General features: G+C 40.7%; 1 protein-coding gene across 6 annotated transcripts in view; it reads right to left on the bottom strand.

Moving 5' to 3' along the window:
- GAB1 (GRB2 associated binding protein 1) overlaps positions 1 to 19814 on the bottom strand; it is a 162541-nt gene extending 142727 nt beyond the window's left edge. The window contains exon 1 of one of the 6 annotated variants that reach the window (XM_074274464.1): positions 19401 to 19814. In XM_074274464.1, coding sequence (XP_074130565.1) covers positions 19401 to 19472 — 72 coding nt within the window. In that variant the 5' untranslated portion in view covers positions 19473 to 19814. Of the gene's footprint in view, positions 1 to 5684; positions 5772 to 19400 lie in introns of those variants that run through there. The other 5 variants (XM_074274466.1, XM_074274468.1, XM_074274469.1 and 2 more) reach the window with 5 other exon arrangements.
- Positions 19815 to 20726: the final 912 nt, after the last annotated feature.

Below are 20726 nucleotides of genomic sequence, written 5' to 3'. Positions count from 1 at the left end.
GGAATAAAAGTTTTCTAGTCTTCCTGTGCTTCCAGCTTTGGTTAATAGAAACAAGGAAGTCAGAGTTTAAGAAAAAATAAAATAAAAGCTGTCACACCCGCTTCATAATTGTTCTACTTAGAGATCTGAAGAGAAGAAAATTTTTGTCTCAGGAAATACTTGGGATAGTTCTGATCTACTCTTTTGAAATGGGAGTGGTGGGATGATGGGTGGGGGATGGAAAAGGGAGGGGTATCAAATTGGCAAATAAAATAATTTCTTTAACTTTAAAAAAAAAACTATTTTAGTCCAACCTACACATCTCTAGGCATTAGGTACTGGGACTTAATCATGATATCCTTAATTTTAAAAAAAGAATAAAAAATTGAACAGAGTTAAAAGAGGCAAGAGTGAATTCAAGACAGATGGTTTAAGAAACTGACTGCAGAACTCATTCCTGTGGGAAATACATTCCTAGGAGGTAAAATTCAACATTTGACCATAGTTATAAGAATCAGACAGTTCTCTGTTTTAAAAGGATTTTTGGAGGGGGCAATTAGAGGGTACATGGATAGATCATCAGCCCTGAAGTCAGCAGGATTAGAGTTCAGATCTGATCTCAGACACTTAACATGTCCTAGATGTGTGACCCTGGGCAAGTCACTTAACCCCAATTGCCTTAGCCAAAAAAAGAAAGGATTTTTTAAAAATTAAATTTGGGACTATGTCAAGTTATGTTATATCACTACACTTTCCCTTCAGACTTCCTCAAAAATCTTCAATGGATCCCAATTGCCTCTAGAATAAATATAATCCCTCCTCATCTGGCCTCAAGAAATCCTCAAGACATCTCTCTGGGGCCATTTCCTGAAGGAAGCCTTTCTTCAACCTCACAATTATTAGTAAATAGTCTCTTAATATTGAGATTACATATTACTTTTTCCATATACCTGATACTTATTTGACTAGGTGATATATTCCCCCAATAGAATGTTTCAGCAGTTCAATACTTAATCAATACTTAATCTGTGTGTGTTGAATCCAAATAAACTCTCAACTTTAAACTTTAAACTTTGATTGAGGGATATTCATTTCTTTAAAAAAAGGGGGAGGTTGGAATGTGCTCATTTATTTGACAGTGTCTCATTACAAACTAAGGGCCTTTTAAAAAAATCCTCCCACCTCAATTTGTGCTCTCTGAATATGTCCCATTTTGGAGACACCTATAATACTATCCTTGTGATCTTAATCTAGAGAACCTAACCATCAGAAGGAACAATTAAAAAGATACACCCATTTTAAAAACAGTAACTCAATGAGAGCATGAAGCTTTTGTGCTCTCTGTATTCCAGGTCCCGGGTTTCTGGTTCTTCACTTGGCCCAGGATTCTCAAGAGAATAAAACCCTGCCCTTTAGAAACAATCAATGAATTAGGATTAAAAAAAAAAATCTGAGGACTACATGATTTTAGGAAGGTCACAACCTTTCTGGGCTTTATTTTCCTCATTGTTAAAATGAAAGGCTTGAAGGAGATGACTCCTAAGGTCCCTTTTCATTTTCTGAATAAGGCAACATCTTTTATTCTCTTTCCTTTCCTCTAATTCTCTCAATAACAGATGCTTCCAAGTAGATAATTTCCCCCCACCCTGAGGCTGGGGTTAAGTGACTTGCCCAGGGTCACACAGCTAGGAAGTGTTAAGTGTCTGAGACCAGATTTGAACTCTGGTCCTCTTGAATTCAAGGCTGATGCTCTATCCACTGCGCCACCTAGCTGCCCCCTAGATAATTTTCAAACCTTATGATAGGAAGAGAATACACATTGTATGCCCCTTTCAAGACAACTATCAGAAGCAACAAAGATCTGAATATTTTTAAAATATAAATAATTAAATGAATTCTTAGATATCAATATAAATGTATCATAGCCAGCTTAGAAATGTGGTTATTACCAAAGTTATAGTAGCTGGACCTGTGAGAGGACTGATTAAGAAGTAATTTATTTTTAAAAAGTAAACAAACTGAAAGCTTGCAAACAATGAATGGTGAGATTCCAGCCAAGAAGTAATAAAAAGCTTGAATAAATGAGTCACCATCCCCAGAGACAACACGAGTTGTAGTTTTAGGATTAGAGATGACAAAATGAGTATTCTGGTAATGAGATTTAAATTACAATAGATCATTCGGGAGAAGCTACCCCAATAATACAGCCTGTTGCAGCAAGGGCTAAAGGCTGGTAAATATCACCAGGTGCTTGGATCTTCAGCATCCCCAAAAACAAAAAACTGAACTTGTGTCAATAGGAATACAATACAACTCTGTCTCAGAATCATGTCCTTTAATAGAAACCTAGGACCATGAATAGACTAGTATAGTTTTAGGGGATTAATCCTAGCCAGAGGAGAGAGAAACGCTTTGAATGATACCATGTTGGAGAACTGTTGTTCATTCATACATCTATGATTTAAAATCATAAAAAGTTCATGATTCTCTTGTGAGAACACACACACTCCTTTTAAATGTCATCCTACTACTCAGGAAAAGTCTTTAAGCACAAAAATCGTGAGCTTTCATATTGCCAGGTATATATCAGATATTTAATATTTAATATTATTGCAGAATATTACTATTGACCAGCATCTGTGGTTTCAATTGTCAAAATAAATGGACATGGACTCTAAAAATTCATACCCTTTGAGGCAGCCATTCCAATCCTGGCCAAATAGAGTTAGGGCCACTGTTTAAAAAAAGACAAAACAGGTATCCTCTGTCATGGGACTAAGATTAAGTTAAAAGTACACTGGTATTAATTCCATTAATTGATATTGCTATTAAGCCCCTTATATTGATCAGTAGGATTACTTCTGGAAGTCAGAAACTATTTTGTGATTTGTTTTTTTGTATCTCTTGCCTAATACGTGCTGGTTGAAATGAACTGAATTACTTACTGGCTTGCTTCAGAGCCTAAAAAATTCCTTGTGAATCTGCCCCACAAATCTACTGTCTTCAAAGGAGAAAAAACATGAAAGGGAACACCCTCAAACACACCAGTCCTATTTTAACTTCTCCTTTGCTTGGATAACAACAATATAAGTCCCCAAAGTCTTCATGCTATTCAAGCTTAAGATTGTGCTAAGAGTTTTAGGGACATCCTATATGACTCACATTTACCTGGCACTCTAAGACTGCATACACACATTTTTATCTCATTTAGTCACATAGTCCACCCCCTAGAAGATGGATTCTACAGGTCTATCTTCAAGTTATAGCTTTAAAAAAAAAAAAAAGAAAGAAAAAAAGCTGAGTCTGAGACAGTTTTAGTGGCTTTATCCATAGTCACATTGCTATTGAGACAGTGGAACTGGAACCAGTAGCTCAGCACTCCATGATCAACACCGGGCTGTTCTTTTCAGTCCTAGGTTATATGGAACACAAGAAAGAGAACACAAACATTTTTATAATGATATTTCCACATATTTTAAATTCTGATGAGTTTCTATGTCTCTTTCTCTTTCTCCAACATTTCAGAGTCCTTGGACTTGATCTCCTAGACTCCCACACAACTTGGGGTCAATTATTATTTTGCCAGAGGGAAAGAGGTTCAATTAATACCTCCCTGACAAAATGAGGTAATCATTCCTCATCAGGTTCTACACAACACCTTTGGAATTCAAAACAGCAAGGTGGCATTTAAGTCAAAGTATTTCTCTTCAGTATAAAAGATGAAAGCATTTCTCTTCACATTGATCAGATGGCCATATAATATGGCCATCTTTCCCCCAAACCCCTTCTATCCCAACAGCTTTAATCTTTACTACTGCTCTGGAAGAGCCATGGATGGAAATGTGCCCTGGATTTATGCTGACCCAGCATGGCAGGCACTTAATTCTTTAATCAGGTAGTCATCTAAGGGAGGAGCTCTAAGAGTCTGAAAGTAGCTCAACCACATTTCCTGATACAGTAGTAACTTAAAACTGTCTTTCGGGAAATAGAGAATTTACATTGTGGGAAGAATGCATTCCAACCTCATAGTGATTATTACTGATATGCCCAAGAAACAGAGAACTAAGTCTCATTTTGTATCTAGGTTTAGAAGCAGTAGAAGAACCATTATTTGACAATGCTGAGGAAATGGAATGGGAACTGAACTTGGCATCAGAGCGCTGGAGTTCAAATTCTAACTCTCCCAATTACTATCTGTGTGACTTTGGAAAAGTCACTTGAACTCCTTGCATCTTAATTTTCTCATGTGGAAAATAAGGGGATTGGAAGATGATCTAAGGCAATTCAACTTCTAGATCTCTGATCCTAAAAAGAAGGGGGAAAAAGTGGAAAAGAGGGGCCATGAAAGATAAGATTCTGCCCCCGAAAATTATCCATCAGTCAATAAATGTTTATTAAGCTCTCTTATTACCCTACTTATTGTGGATATGATGAAAGACAAGAGCAGAGCTGTCCTCAATAAGCTTACATTTTAATGGTATAGACCATATATAAGTAATTAGGTACATACAGGAGGGAAGAGAGAGAGAGAGAGAGAGAGAGAGAGAGAGAGAGAGAGAGAGAGAGAGAGAGAGAGAGAGAGAGAGAGAGAGAGAAGAAAGAAAGGAGAGAAAGAAAGAAAGAAAGAAAGAAAGAAAGAAAGAAAGAAAGAAAGAAAGAAAGAAAGAAAGAAAGAAAGAAAGAAAGAAAGAAAGAAAGAAAGAAAGAAAGAAAGGAGAGAAAGAAAGAAAGAAAGAAAGAAAGAAAGAAAGAAAGAAAGAAAGAAAGAAAGAAAGAAAGAAAGAAAGAAAGAAAGAAGAAAGAAAGGAAGAAAGAAAGAAAGAAAGAAAGAAAGAAAGAAAGAAAGAAAGAAAGAAAGAAAGAAAGAAAGAAAGAAAGAAAGAAAGAAAGAAAGAAAGAAAGAAAGAGAAAAAGGAAGAAAGAAAGAAAGAAAGAGAAAAAGGAAGGGGAAAAAGAAAAGAAGGAAGGAGGGAAGGAACAGAGGAAAGGAAGGGAAGGAGGAAAAAGGGAGGAAATGAAAGAAAAACTAGTTTACTTCTAAAACTCCAAATTTAGATTAAGCAATCACACTTTCATTTGCTAGAGAAATAATTTTCTTAAACCAAATCTCAATATTTTTAACCTTCCCAATCACATCTTCTATTCAAGCAAGTTAACATCCAAATGAACCATTCAACATCAGAATTGACACATTTTTCCTGAAACTGAAAGTGGAATTTCTGTGTTTTTTTGTTTATTTGTTTTTGGTAAAAAGAACAATGTATCAAGAAAAAAGTTTCCAAATATTTTAACTGCAGCAGTGGTGGCAAAGGAAAAATAAATAAATGAAGGAAAAAGCAAAACAATGAAGAGAATAAAAGTGTATTTTTTTTCCCCTTTCAAAAAGACCTAGATTTTTACACTGATAATAACTCTTTGGCCCTACAAAATATTGTTTTTAATCCACAAAACAATGTGACTGTTTTTTTCTCCCTTTAGGGGCACTATTTTTAAAAAATCATAACACAGGATGCACCTAGGTCAAATGAGTTCAGAAAAAAACAACTTTAAAACTCAAACAACATAAGCATTACCCTTCTCTTTACTGTTCATAAGAAAGGAAGAAACCTACTTCTTGAGATAAAAAGGAATTTCCCAAGCAGAAACAACTTAGCAAAAGAAAACAAGGAATAACAGAAATGCCATATTTTCATGTAGCAACTCACGTTTCTCAAGAAGTGTCATTCCTTTGAGATTTAGATTCCTTCTGAACTGTACGCCTGCTACTGCTCTACTAGCCAACACCACGTGGAAAATTTTTGTTATAGATAATACTGCAGAACAGGGCTTGGCAGTTACAAGTCGTAATCAGAAGGGTTCAAGAATTAATGTAGAGGAGATAACAACCCAACATGTATTTTACTGCAACAGTCAGCTTCTTTTTTTTTTGGGGGGGGGGGGGAGAGTAAGAGCTTCTGTGGAAACTATAATCTTACAATAGTATGCATTCAGCAAGAGTTTTGTCTTAAATTTTGGAAACAACAATTGTTTGTTTTTCCTTTTTCCCTATCTTTGAACAGAAAACTCCTAATGGGGAAAAATCCACACAAATTAAGGGAGATCCATAGTCCCTTTTTCAGTACACTGTAGGTTACTGGTCCACATTGAAACTATAATATTACATTTGAACTTATAAAATGTTTGAACAAACATTTTGGTTTGTTGTAAACTTTTTTCATAATTTCTTAAATCAGCTAGTCTTGCATTAGAATACATATGACTACATGCATATATACTTATCTATATGAAATTTTTGATCACTTAAGGCTGCTAAGGAATATGCTTTGCAAACCTAAAGGAAATTTAGGCTATTCTCATCATTAAGCATTTCATTTCACTTACCATCCACCTTAAACTCAATAAAAAAAAAATAATAATAACCAAAAGCCTATTCATTTCCATCCTTCTGACTTCTATAATTTCATAGGATTATTTAGAACTGGAAGAAAGCTTAGGAAACACCAACACCTTCATTTTTCTGAAAATAAAATTTAAAAATCAACAAGGTAAGGATACACAGCCAAGACTAAAGCATTCCTCTCTTTAAAGACCACACATACAAGCAGAGGTCTATACAAAAGAGATACAATTTTACAGGAAAACACGAACAGCTCATCCCTTTATTTATAAATGGGAGGAAATAAAGGCAGTACAGTTATAGCTGAAGATCTCTGTTAATAAGAGGAAGAGTCAAAGTAGCAAATATAATCGTCTATTACCATTATAGCTGAAGATCTCTAGTGATAAGAGGAAGCCAGTTAACCCTACTTATCCACCAATACACAAACAAACAAAAAAGGAGCAAGTATAATTGTCTATTTCTTAATGTGTGTGGTGGGAGGGAATAGTAGGAGATGGTTATTAAAAAGGTTGGCTGGACAAATACTTAGTTGCAATGATGAGGTAAACTAAGAATTGAGGCACACAGAAATTTGGCCCTGTCCAAGGTCAAACAGCCAAGTACAGTTTGACCTAAACTTGGTGGATGTGAACCAGGAGAGCTGAAACTGACTATAGCCTTCTAACAAACAGCTCAAAGTATCTTAATGCAGTCCTGTGGTACTCTCATTCTTCCCTAACCGACATTTGCAATCAGGCTAAAATGGCTTCCAAAGTCCAGAATAAGACACCAGCCACACAGGGCAGCCAGCCCTGGTCCTTCCTGGATTAAACTCAGAAGAGACGAATCAAAGCCTCCTTTATTCTGACTCCACAACACACTACATCCCCCCCTCCCCTTGTCAACTAACAGCTTCGCCCAAATGAATTATTTGGTTAAAAAACAGGCATGGAGAAAATTTAAGCCCAACAAATCCTTCAGAATTCTCATAGCCCAGGTGACCAAACAAGGTTTATTTTGTTTTTGCTTGTTTGACCTTTTTTTAATTATTATTATCCCTTCCCAATTTGATACAGAAAATTCACTTGGTGTCAAGTTTCAACCTAGACCAAGAGGTCAGGGCAGATACACAGACTCCTGACAGGACTGCCTTTCAATTGATGTTCAACCTTAGCACAAAAAAAGAAACAGGTTTTAAAAAACAATGACCATGAGAATGAAAATGGGTAACTCTGATCCCATAGTTGCAACTGTCTATACAACATTACTTTCAAATTTAATATATCTAGGAAACAAACAAATAAACAAAAAAAGGAATGACTCCTATTCTTTCTGATTTACCTAATTTCACAAGATTATAAGATTTAGAGCTAAAAGAAACTATCTAGAGAGAAAAGTCCCTCTGCCTTACAATCTACTAATAATGAAACTGAGGTTAAATGAATGACCAAAAGTTAACCCAGACTAGGAGTTGAGAAACAGAAGTCTTCAAAACTCAAACTCTGGGCTCTAAACACTATTTCTGTAATTGTACTATCATTCTCTCTATCTTGATCATCCCCACCAAAAACCCTCCATGAAAGGAGTTCAATTCAGCCTCAAATAATTCTATTCAATCCAATCCTACACACACGCAATGTGTATCATTTTTAATCAGTCAGCCTCAAGGAAACCGCTTTTCCCTAAGTATAAACATGATTATTTCAGACCATTTAGTATAACTAAGCATAATTAATTAAGTTAACAAGAAAGAATCAGAGAAGGCTTCCTGTAGGAGGCAGCACTTGCCTTGAAAGAATATAGGAAGTTGGAGAAGCCAGGTGGTACCAGTGGATAGAGCACTAGTCATGAAGTCAGGAGGACCAGAGTTCAAATCAGACACTTAACACTTCCTGGCTAAGTGACCTTGGGCAAGTCACTTAACCCCAGTTGCCTGGGGGGAGGGGAACCTATGAGTTGTAAAAGATAGTTAAGGTGGATCAAATACAACAGTCATGATGGACAGCTTTAAAGTCCCCTTAGCAATTGACCATACACTCCCTTGGCTGTTTCCAACTGTTATTCAATTCCTATATTACTTAAATTTTCATGTTTTTATGCCTCATTTAACTAGATTGCTGTTGTTCAGTTGTGTCTCTTTGTGACCCTATTTGGGGTTTTCTTGGGAAAAAAAATAATAATGGTGTAGTTTGCCATTTCCTTCTCCAGCTCTTTTTACTGATAAGGAAATGGAGATAAACAGGATTAAGTGATTTGCTCAGGTCAGGTGGTATCTACCGCTAAATTTGAACACAGGTCTTTGAACTCTAGACTTAATTCTCCAGCCACAGCGCCACCTGGCTGCCCTCCTAATTCAAGGCAAGGACTTAATCTTTGCATAAATAGCTAAACAAAGTGAGGGGGGCTGGACTAAGGCCTGGATTTCTAGGTGGGCAAATCACTTAACCTCTATTTTCTCATCAGTAAATTGGGGATAACAACAGGAACCTATCTCCCAGGTGGTTATGAAGACAAACTGAGATAATTATTAGCAAAGCCCTTTGTAAACATTAAAAGGCAATATAATTGTTAATCTGTAAATGCTACTGTTATTGTGGGTCCCCCAAAATTACTTCAATTAAGTATCTGCTGGGTTTCTACTACATCACAGATTATCCAAGTATCCAAATAACACCAGGTTTCTCCAGTTTTAAATCTCAAGTGTCTTCAGCATCTCATAAAAGTTACAGCAGAAGCCAACAAGGAAAACTGGCAATACTGCAATACAAAATAATAGAAATTTGAACCTGTGATCATTCAGTCTACACCCTTAACAAATGGTGAAAACCGAGGCCCATCAAGGTTAAATTGCTTTTTGGCAGTGGTGGAGTTGTAGCCTTACATGTTAGAAATACGTGACTAAAAGCATCAGATTCCTTTAAAAAAAATGAAAATAAATATAAATATATTGATGGTGGTGCCTCATATTTGAGATGTATGTCTTGGGCTGGACCTTTGATAGGGAGAACTACCAATACAGAGAGAGCTTAACTCATCTGTTAATTTGCAGTCTTATGAATATGGAAATATGCTCATATTGAACTGCTTACTGTCTTGGGGAGGGGGGAAGAGAGCAAGAAAAATTCAGAATACAGGTTTTGCAAAGATGAATACTGAAAATAATCTTTGCATGTATTTAGAAAAACAAAATACTGTTAAAAAATATTCGATCTTGGGGCAGCTAGGTGGCGCAGTGGATAGAGCACCAGCCCTGAATTCAGGAGGACCAGAGTTCAAATCTGATTTCAGACACAACACTTCCTAGCTGTATGACTCTGGGCAAGTCACTTAACCCCAGCCTCAAGGGGGAAAAAAAAATATTCGATCTTGGACAGTTGGGGGATAAGGGTAGGTAGAGAGAGAGTGGAGTTTCAGGGGAACCTGAAAGAATAAATAACTTGGCCATGATCACAGAATTACCATGTGTCTGACTCTGAGGTTGGGTCCCTCTCTCCATTAAGCCAGGCAGAGGCTGTCTGAATTTTTAATCTTTCTATCTCCAGCACACTTGATATGAATTCCATAAATATTTTCTGACAATGACTTTGGGATGAATGAATTCACTTCTAAGGCTCAGTTTCCTCATCTGCAAAATGGGAATAATATTACCCCTTACCTCATGGTGTTTCAGTGATAAAAATAAAATTTTTTTTTGCCCTGCAAACCAAACACTGTAGAAATATGAATTATTAGAGTGAATTTCAATTGTTTTTTTTTTCATTTCAGCTTCAAAAAATACTTTAGGTTAGTTTATTCTTTAAGTGTCCCTTCCAGAAACCTCTTGTGGCAAAACACACACTGAAAACATCATTTCAGCTGTCAGCTGTATTACCCAAGTATGCTTATAACAGTCCCTACTGGCACAACCACTAAGAGATAGGAGTTTCCCAGAATTTCATCAAATTAAAATATTGTAAATTTAATTACTATTTTCAATACTCAACTAACACAACCACCCAACCAATCAAATGTTCAGAAACAACTTAATTGATAAAGCCCAACAAAAAACCTGCTGTATCATGAATGCTATTTTTATTGGAGAAAAATAGCCTTAAAAGAAAAATTACTAAAACAACAGTCCTGGCTCTGCAAATACCACACCAAACTAAGAAAACTTGCAAAATTTAGTCCATGATCTCCAAAATGCCAACTTTCAGATGAAAGAATGTGGCAAATTTTACATGAGATTTTGGGTAATTTATCCTCAGTCTCAGGAACCAGAATATAGTCTGATCCTCCCCGTCCCCTCCCAAAAAAAGTCTTATAGGCTTTTATGTTTGCAAAGCTCTTTAATAACAATAATAATAGCTAACATTTATATAGTGCTTCCTATGTGCCAGGCACTGTGCTAAGAACTTTAAAAGTATTATCTTATTTGATCCTCACAACAATTCTGAGTATTATTTCCCCCATTTTATAGATGAGCACATTGAGGGAGATGGAAATTAAGCAACTAGGAGCTAATAAATGTCTGAGGCAGGATGTGAATTCAAATCTTCCTGATTCAGGCATAATTACACCATGACCACTGTCCAAATAGGGAAGTTGAGGCTTGGAGGTTAAGCGACTTGGCCCAAATCACACAGCTATTGAGTGTCAGAGACTAGATTCAAATCCACATTTTCCTGACCCCAATTTCAGTATTTAATCTAAGAAGCAGATAAATCACTGCAAAGTAAAGAGGAAATAGGACAACTGTGATACTAATATAAATTAACACGGACTGCTTCCTGATGGTTTCAGTTTCCTGGAGAGTAAAGTAAGCTCAGACTGCATGGTTTCTACGGTCTCTTCCAGGGGCTCTGACTTAAGGCTCAGTGAGTCTTAAAATAGTACTTTTTAATTAATAATTCACTTGTACAATTCACATCAATTCCAACGGAGGGTTAAAGAATCTCTTGACTGCTAATGGCAAAATCAAGTTTGAAGCTCTTTAGGAAAGAGAATAAAATGGAGACCCAGACATCCCCTCACTGGCACCCAGACCAGAGGCTTCAAACAGACAGTGCAGAGGGAGTCCAAGGATCCTTCTTAAACCTATGCGGGGCTGGTATGTGGTCAGGCACCAGGTGTCAGACATGTGCCCCGGCCCCCCAGCAGGATATTTCTGTTTTCAGGCATACTCCCTGGGCTCAGACAAATTTGACAGCTGCTATGCAGACAGAAGCCAAGCTGGGTGCCCAATATAAACCCCAAGAAGTGGCTTGGACCCCATTCCGGGGGCCAACTGTCAGTGAGCAGGTCGTTAGGCTGTGGAGCCAGAAGTGAATTCCCCCCCTGTGAGCACACACCTGCCTAAGAGCTGACGGTTGGTACAAGGAAGGAGCCCAAACCTGGTGTCTGGACTTTATGGCAAGATATACAGGAAGACTCCTCTGCAGGTGGAAAGGGTCCCAATCTGGGCCAGGACCAACCACTGAGTTTCAATCTTAAATATTACCTTATTGAGAATTTAAAGACCTGTTCAAAGCATCATGCACACTGTCAAACAGAATAATGTGATGAAAAGGATGCACTTGGACGCACCAGAAAACTCACTCGTCTGCAGCCAGGAGACCTACCTTTGAATTATGACTCTGATAAGGCCAAAGTTGGACAAACCAGGGATTCCCTGATTTAGGGCTGAAACCAAGAACTTAATATCTACTGAGTTCAGCTCTCTCCTTTGATAGATGAGAAAACTGGGGCAGAGAAGGAAAGTCAAGTTACTTTGAAATATTTGGTCACAGAAACAGAAAATAAGCAGAGATGAGACTGGAATCCAGATCCTCTGGCATCCTCTGATACCCTTCTGGGGCTTTACTTTCCTATTATTTAAAATGAGAGGTTTGGAGATCTTTTAATTAATTTTAGGAGATCTTTAAATTCCCTCCCCTTTTTACACAGAATCCTAAAGGAAGAAGATTCTGTTGATATTGTCTGAGAATAACATGGGAAAGTTTTCTAGAGGACCCTTCCTATGGAGAAGGCTAAGTTTTCATTCTTAGGAAGCGCTTATAAGGCTAATCTGTATGTGAGTATCACCAGAAGAAAAATTAAAAACAAGTAGAGACTTAAAATCCAGCATAGTTAGAAAACAGTAATAGGTTAAAGAGCAATAGAGATATTAAAGAATAGATTTTTAATTTTTTAGAAAAGCCAAGAATGGGGCAAATGAGAAAAGACATTGACCTTTGGGCAAACACAGGAATTTTTTTTTTAAAGAAAAAAACAAAGCCAAAGGAATGAAAGAAGGTTGGGAAGGGAAGTCTGCTCAATATAGGGAAATCTCTCACTTAATTTAATATTATTCTCTTCTATTAAAACACACACACACACACACACACACACACACACAACATATTTAAGGAGCTTAAATATACTATAGAAATATAACTCAGTGAGAGCATCTTTTTTTTTTTTTTTTAATGCCATGAAAGTTACTGGCTCCCCCCACCAAAAAAATCATTAATGCTCAAGCCCTCCTGCAAAATCTCTGTATTTGCTTCTCTGTGTATCTGTATTATCCTCTCATCTCCAGTAAAATATAAGCTCTTTGCAGGCAGAATGATTTCTTTGTCTAAATCCTAGACACTGAAGCACAACTTCATACTGCATTAACTTAACAAATGCTTACTGAATGAATGTAGAACAAGAAGGGATCTTAAATATCAATTTATTTTACACATAAAACAACTGAGGTGGAAAAGGGGGAATGGGATTAGAAGAAACAGGAATTGAACCGTTCAAGACTACAGGAGCAGCAAATTGTAAGTGACAAATATATGGACTCCAAATCCAGAGTGTTCTCCAGTATTCTTTCCTTTACTTCCAAGCTGTCTTTCCAGAGAGAGTCAAAAGCATAAAATTATAAATAAGCTATTTCTGTTCTTGCACTGGCTTACCCACAATTTCTTCCAGAAAGCAAGGATGTTCCTTTTCTTAAAGACAAGTATGAGTGCTGCATCAATGCAAGAATACATCTCTGGAGTTCAGAAAGCACTTTATCAGGTGCAATTTTGATGGGCAAGCACCAAGACCAAACCTGAGAATAATGCAACTTTCTATTCACTTAATATGACAGCCGTGGCATATCAAGAAGGCCAGATTTAAGCTGAGAAAGTGTGGCAGAGTGGATAATAATAGCTAGTATTTAATAAGTACTTTAAGGTCTGTAGCATATTTGTTGCATATTTGACATATTGTCAATCCTCAAAACTTGTAAAGATCAAATCAGACAACAAATCTTTTTTTTTCTTTTTTTTTTTTCCCCCTGAAGCTGGGGTTAAGTGACTTGCTCAGGGTCCCACAGCTAGGAAGAGTTAAGTGTATGAGATCATATTTGAACTCGGGTCCTCCTGAATTCAGGGCTGGTGCTCTATCCACTGCGCCACCTAACTGCCCCTCAGACAACAAATCTAAAGCTTGCTAACTGCTATACAGATGCCAGCCATCATTATCAGACATAATAGTAGGAGGAGGGGAAATTGGCTGATGTCTCAGTATTGTACCCTTTGTATAGAAAAGAAAACAGACAAAGGTAATTTGATTTAACCAAAGTCACAGTTACTATGTTCTTATAGCAGGATTTGAATACAACTTTTCCTGACCCTTCCCAACCTTACCTCCCTAGTGAAGATGACTTCATTTTGCATTAAATCCCCATCTCATACAAGTTAGCCTTACCCTTCTATGCAACCCGTCAAGTACTTTGGGTTTATCTAGGTCATAGACCAGTTATCCCCCGCTGCCATATTGGGAGTTCCCCTTGATATTTAGTCAGAACCTTTATCATAAATCCACCTTCTTTTTTCCCTTCAATTCCTAGCTGATATCATTTCACACTCCCAACTTTTTAATATAGATTTTCTTTCTTGAAGCTGGATAACATTTCAATTGACAATTAAGGTTTACAGAGACCTGGTTGGATAGAAAATGCAAGTATTATTGTTATACAGTTACTTTGGGATTTCATTTGGGATTTTCTCAGCCAAGATAAAGGAGCGATTTATCATTTCCTTATCCAGACAGCTGTGGAAACTGAGGCAAATAGGAAAGTTACCCAGATGGTAAGAGTCTGAAACTGGATTTAAACTCGGGAAAATGAGTCTGTCTCCAGAACTGGCGGTCTTATCTACTATGCAACTGTCCACAAATATTAAGTATCTCCATAGTAGAGATGAGGAAAATGAGACCCAGTAAAGCAACCCAGTCAAAGTTAGAACCACTGTGAGAGAGCTAGAAATGAAATTTAGTGTTCATTCTATTATATTACATTGTCCTAAGGTCTCCTTGACCAGTATCTTCAACCTTCATTTCTGTCTCCTGTCTGTCTGCCTGGGCCTTTGCCTATACTCCAGTTATTACCAAACTCTCTTTCCCTTATCCAAGTCTGGGGGTGTCTTAGATTATGATGGTGTAGCTATGTGACTGAAACCAGTTGACCAGTTAGAACAGAAAGACCCACCAATGGGTTCCCACCAATGGTGTGGTGAACAGAGATTGTGAAAGAGAGAGAGTGTGTAGAGGGAAGAAATACAAAAAGAAACATGAAAAAACAATGTTATACTGTCTTGAACATAATAGATGCTTCAAAAATATATGTCAAATTGAATTCTGGTGTGTATAAATCATACTAGCTTAAAAATATACTGACCTGTCTTATACTTTACTACATCCAGTAATTTCTTTCTCATCTCCCCATGGAAATTATAATCTGCTTTGAGGTCAAGGAACATGTTATCTGGTGTGTCCTACAACCAAATCCTGAAGCTCTACATTCAAGAAACACAAAAGGCATCACGCTATAGTAGATATTGGGCTGGCCTTGGATTCGCTGACCACAAGCAAGGAAGTCACTTAGCCTTTATGACCTTCATTCATAAAATAAAACTTATCTGTTGTATTTAACTCACAGATTTTTTTTAGAGATTCAAATTCAATAATATATTCAAAGTGCTTTGTAAATTTTAAAAGGGGAAGGAATAAGCACTTATTAAGCAACTTCTGTGAGCCAGGTATTATAAGTACTTTTAACAAATATCTCATTTGATCATCACGAGGAAAGTTGGTGCTATTATTATCCCTGTTTTACAATTAGGGAACCTGAAGCAAGCAGAGGTGAAGTGCCCAGCTCACAAATCACACAACTAGGAAATATCTGAGATTAGATTTAAATTCAGATTTTTCTAAACTCTAAACCCAGTGCTCTATCCATTGGACCAAGGTTGCCTCAGCATTAAGTGAATATCAGTTGTTATGATTACTTATTGGCTCCAAGCCATTCCTTTCCTATTTTCATGTGCATATGGTCTTGGAGAATTTGCCCAGGCTCATTCCATCACCACAGAGACAGCATGATGTGATGTCAGTAGCAAGACTTGAGTCAGAAGGTCTGAGGTCAAGTTCTTGTGGGACAAATCATTAGCCAACTAACACCAATTCAACCTCCTTTTCCCCCCAACAAACATAATATGACAGGGAAAAAAAAAAACAACTCCTATCTGCAAGAACATCACAAACTAGTAAAACTACAAGCATACACCATATGTGAGAGGAACAAAGGAGAAAACCACTCTTTGCACTCTCACCCTTCTTTTCCAATCAGCTGCTAAGCAAGTCTTGTGGATCCGACTCCACATCTACCCCTTCTCTCCACTGATCTTTGTCATCTCCACGGACCCTCACCCTCTCTTACCTAATTAGTCTCCCTTCTTCAAGTCTTCCTCTATGTTAGAATCCACCCTCTACAGTTTCCACAATGGCATTCCTAAAACACAAACCTGTCCAAGGCACTCCCTTAAATTTCAGAGGCTACCTACTATCTCTAAATCAAATACAAACTTCTTCATTTAAAGCCCTTTGCCCTAGTCTACCTTCTAGGCTCACCCCCTCACTAGACTGAGTTTCTAGAGAACAAAAGGCATCTTTTACCTTTGCATCTCAAGCACTTAGCATAATACCCAATATGTAAATAAATGGTGCTTAATAAATGTTTTTTCTCCCTGACAATCCAATCCTTTCCAAATTCTATGGTTCAGTGAAACTGGACCTTCTGCTGGTTCTCATACAGATCACCCCATTTCTCATCTTTCTCTCCTCCAAGCTGTCTCTCTATCCCTTGGTGCCAGCAATAGAGTCAGGAAGACCTGAGTTCAGGTAATGCAGATTAGCTTGATGAGGATGGCCAAGTCACTTCACCCTTTTCAAGGCTGGCTCTTAGGCAGTTTCTAACTTTATAAATGACAAAGCAAGGTTTCCACATTAGAAGTTCTCTTTGCTGCTGAAATCATAGGTCCAGACAAAAAGAAAACAAAATCCATCCTACTTCATGAGATTATTTTCAGCCCATTTGAATGAATTACTGCAAAGGCCTGCAAATACAAGGCTGCCTGTTAAGGCTGAGAATTTTTCCCCTGGTTCATAATGTATTAGACTCGTAATCCCTGGAGGCTAGAACCATTTATTCTCTACTATGCATTCTGTCCTCAAGGGAGCCTCGATGGTATAATGCTCATTTCAAGATGGCCACACATGTTAACCAGACAAGCAAAGCAGTGATTTAAACTCCTGCAGACAGTAACTGTTTCAGTGAATTCCCTTCTTTCATCCAAAGTGCTTAAGAAAGTCAGGCTACATCTATACTTGATGATATGGGCTGCTCTTTACACTACCTTCCTATCTCTGGAACTTACTACCTGAGTCACTCTCCAAGCTTCAGTTTTCCCATCCCATCACATCCTTTAAAAGGGAGTGGAAAGGGCTTGACCTGTAATTCCACAGGTATAGTAAATTCCCTCTACCAATTCAGGTCAACACCTTTTTTTGCAACGTACAGCCTTAAAGAGCTGTCTAGCCAGAACAGAGGCATCAAACAGGAGGCTTGTGGCTGCCTAGTGTCTGCAAACCTGATTAAAATATAATTGCCAAATATTTAATAAAATTAATGGAAATACAATACTTTGTTCTTGAGTTGTTTTCAGGCTTGTCTGAGTCTTTGTGATCCCCACTTTGGGGTTTTCTTGGCAAAGATATTGAAGAAGTTTGCCATCTCCTCCCGCTCATTTTGCAGATCAAAAAACTGAGGCAAAAAGAGTTAAGGGACTTGCTCAGGGCTTTCAGAATCACACACCAAGTGTCTGAAGCTAGATTTAAATTTGACTTGACTGCACTCCAGGCACCTAGATCACTACAGATAATATTAATGTGTGATTTTCTAAGTCAATATGTGGCTGGCAGGGCTCCTCATGTTTTTAAGTTCAACACCAAAGGATCTAGAGAGAGGTGGAGTGACTTGCCAGTATGTGTTTGAGGTGGGATTGGAATCAAGATCTCCTTGGCTCAAAGCAGCAGCACTCCTACTCGCTATTCCAAGTCTACCTGATGACAGACTCAACTAAAAAACCTCTACTGCCCCTTTCAGCTCTAAATCTTCTAATTACCTACCCAAAAAATGACCTTTCAACACCCTAAATTTTAGGTGAAAGCAAATTTCTTTGCTAGGGCAATCAGACAAAACTGAAGATAAGGAAAGCGTAACACTACGCTAATAGGTGGAATTTGTAGTATCAAACCTTTTTTAAACACTAATTAATTCTTATCAATAAATACAATTCTGGAAGAAAGGAAACCAGAAACTCACTGGTGGGACCCTGGAAGGTTAAGCTAGACTGCAATTTGACCATTCTACGTAAAGTAAACAGTAAACTTCAGCTGAAATCCTATCCTTTAATCATAAAAAAGATAAACATCTACCAGGAGGCACAGGTGCCCAACACAATAAGTTCTTGTCTCTGAGGACCAGTAAAAACTTATGGAAACATTTTTATAAGGAAAGCATGTGGCCGAGACAAAAGTGTCATCCCTTTCCTTTTCAGGAAGCAGTGGTAAAGACATCAATCAGTTAAAAAAAAAAAAAAAAGCTCCAGGAAACAGGATCCTGGAACTCCCTGAATAAAGACGCAAATCTCGGCTTGGAGTCGAGCTGATTCTTTCAAGGAACTGCTTTTCCAAAAGCTTTAGAGGTTCGGTGAGGAAACAGCCCCCAATATCAATTACGCGGATAGTGTTTTTAATCGACTTCGGTGCCCACGGAAGGAAGCCTTCAGTGATCGAGTCTGACATCAGCACTCCCTCTCCTACGTGACTTGACAGCGCATAGGAGCCCGAAACACCAGCCCTTCCCCGGCTGAAGAAATTAATTGGTCTCTCGGCAAACCGCCGTCGAAGGCCAGGCAAAAACAAAAACACAACCCACCCACCCCAACTCCAATGTCACCTCGGTCCCGCAACTCGGTTCTGCAAACCAAGTGTCCCACGGTAATAACCCGCCCCTTGGACATTTGAAATGCAGTTCCCGGATCCGATCCCCCTAAGATTGCCCATCCTCCTTCCTTCTACCCCCCACCCCCCCAAGAGCAGGGAGGGGTGTGGCGGGGAGAGGGAGGGGGAAGAACCTAGCAGAAAAACAGGGGAGATGGAGACAGAGGAAAGCAAGGGCGGGAGGGGGTGAGGGAGAATCCCCAGGGAATTCCAATTGCTTTTTGCTGTAAGGGGCAGAGGGGAGGTAAGGGGCATCATCATCCTAATATGCGCGAGTACAGACTGTGAGATTTCAAGACGCATATTCTAAGGAAGATCTCTTTCCAGCCCCTGGGAACAGGAATAATAAAAAACCCCAGCAGCCGTTTTTCTTTCCTCCCAGAGAACTCCAGGGTCTGGGTCTTTCGCCGAGAAGTCGTAAATGACGTAGTCTGCAGAAGGGGAGGGAGGAAAGTTGCTGGAGAAAGTCTCACGTCCGTGTGTGTGAGTGTGCATGAGAGTACGTGAATTTGTGAGTGTGTGCGCGCGTGTGTCTGGCCGGAGAAGGGGGAGGGGGCCTGGGAGGGTGGGCAGCAGGAGCTGCCGGGCGCACACAGCCGCCCGCCCCGTCGGGGCCCGGGAGGAGGACGGGAGGGGGAAGGAAGGAGAGGCAGGCGCCGAGGTGCGAAGCCCGCTCCAGGTAGTGCGCCCGCGCGGTACTTACGTAACGCTTCAACTTCTTCTCCGGGGGGGATTTTCGGAGCCATCCCGAGCAGACCACTTCGCCGCCGCTCATGGTGAGCGAGTGTGTCCCGAGCTCCGCCGCCGTGGCCGCCGCCGAGTCCTGCGAGGGTGGGGGAGACGGGGGGCGAGGCGGCCAGCAGCCCGGGCGGGCCGGAGCCTCGCACGCCTCCGGCCGCTCCGGCCTCCTCGGACGGTCCGGGAGGAGGGGCGGGCGGGCGGGAGCGGAGAGGGAGACGAAGGCGCCTCTGCGGGCTCCTCAGCAGATGCGGAGAGGAGCGGCTCTGGAATGAGCCGGGGCTGGCCGGGGAGCGCACTCCCCCTCCTGGGCTCCGCTCTCTTTCTCTCGCTCCCTCCCTCCCTCCTCGCTCCCTCTCCCTTCCCCGCCCCCCGCCCCAGTCTCCGCTCCCGGCTCACACAGACATGAAAGGAGGCTCCGACGGAGTCCGCCCCTCCCGCGCCTCGGCCGCCGCCGCCGCCGCCCAGCAGCCGAGCCCGTCCCGCAGCCCGAGCGCGGGGGACGCGCGGGGCGCTGCGAGCCGGAGCCCGACCTCGAGCCGCAGCCCCCGGGCGCGCCCCGCTCTGGCAGCCGCCCCTGCGAGCCTGGCGTCTCCCGGAGACTGCCCGGAGCTGGAGCCCGAGCCCCTGGCCTCCGCACTCGCTCCACCCCCTGCTGGAGAGGCAGCCCTGCACACACTCACTCACACTCACACACACACTCACACACACGGACGTGCCCCGAAGCACCCTCCTCCTCCTCAGGTTCCCCTGTCTCCGCAGCACCCTCGTCTACTCCCGCTTCCCAAGCCTTCGGCGAGGGCGCGCGAGCGAGCCGGGAGCGCAGGGGCTCTGGGAACTGGGAAGCCACCAAAGTTCCACCGTCCGGACGCGGGGCCCCGCAAGGCCCCGGAGCGGGGATTGGCTGGGGGAGAACCGCCCTGGGGCTGGGGAGGGGGCGGGGGGGAGTCCTCCCTTCTCTCTCCTCCAGTAGAAGGTGGAAGAGTGAGGAGGGGGCCAGGCGGCTCGGCGCAGAGCAGAGCGAGACTCTCCTCCCTCCGCTCCCCTCTTGGGAGTGGATTCCACAGACCTAGCCCTCCTTTTTCCTCCTCTTCCCCCGCCCCTCCACTTTCTCTCCCAAGATCCAGCTCCAGCCTAGGAGTTGGTGACAGGTTGGACACACGCTCCCCCACCCCGCCCCTCCCCCTTCTGGCTCTCCTTCCTCCCACCCCCTGCCTTTTCCCACTCCCTCTTCCTCTCTTTCCTCCTCCCCTTTCCCAAGTTTGGCCCCTGGTGGCTGTTTCTCCCAGTC

This window comes from Sminthopsis crassicaudata, chromosome 6 (assembly GCF_048593235.1).
Source record: "Sminthopsis crassicaudata isolate SCR6 chromosome 6, ASM4859323v1, whole genome shotgun sequence".
Lineage (NCBI taxonomy): Eukaryota > Metazoa > Chordata > Mammalia > Dasyuromorphia > Dasyuridae > Sminthopsis > Sminthopsis crassicaudata.
Note: the sequence above shows the minus strand (reverse complement) of the source record. Positions and strands in the feature narration are given on the sequence as shown.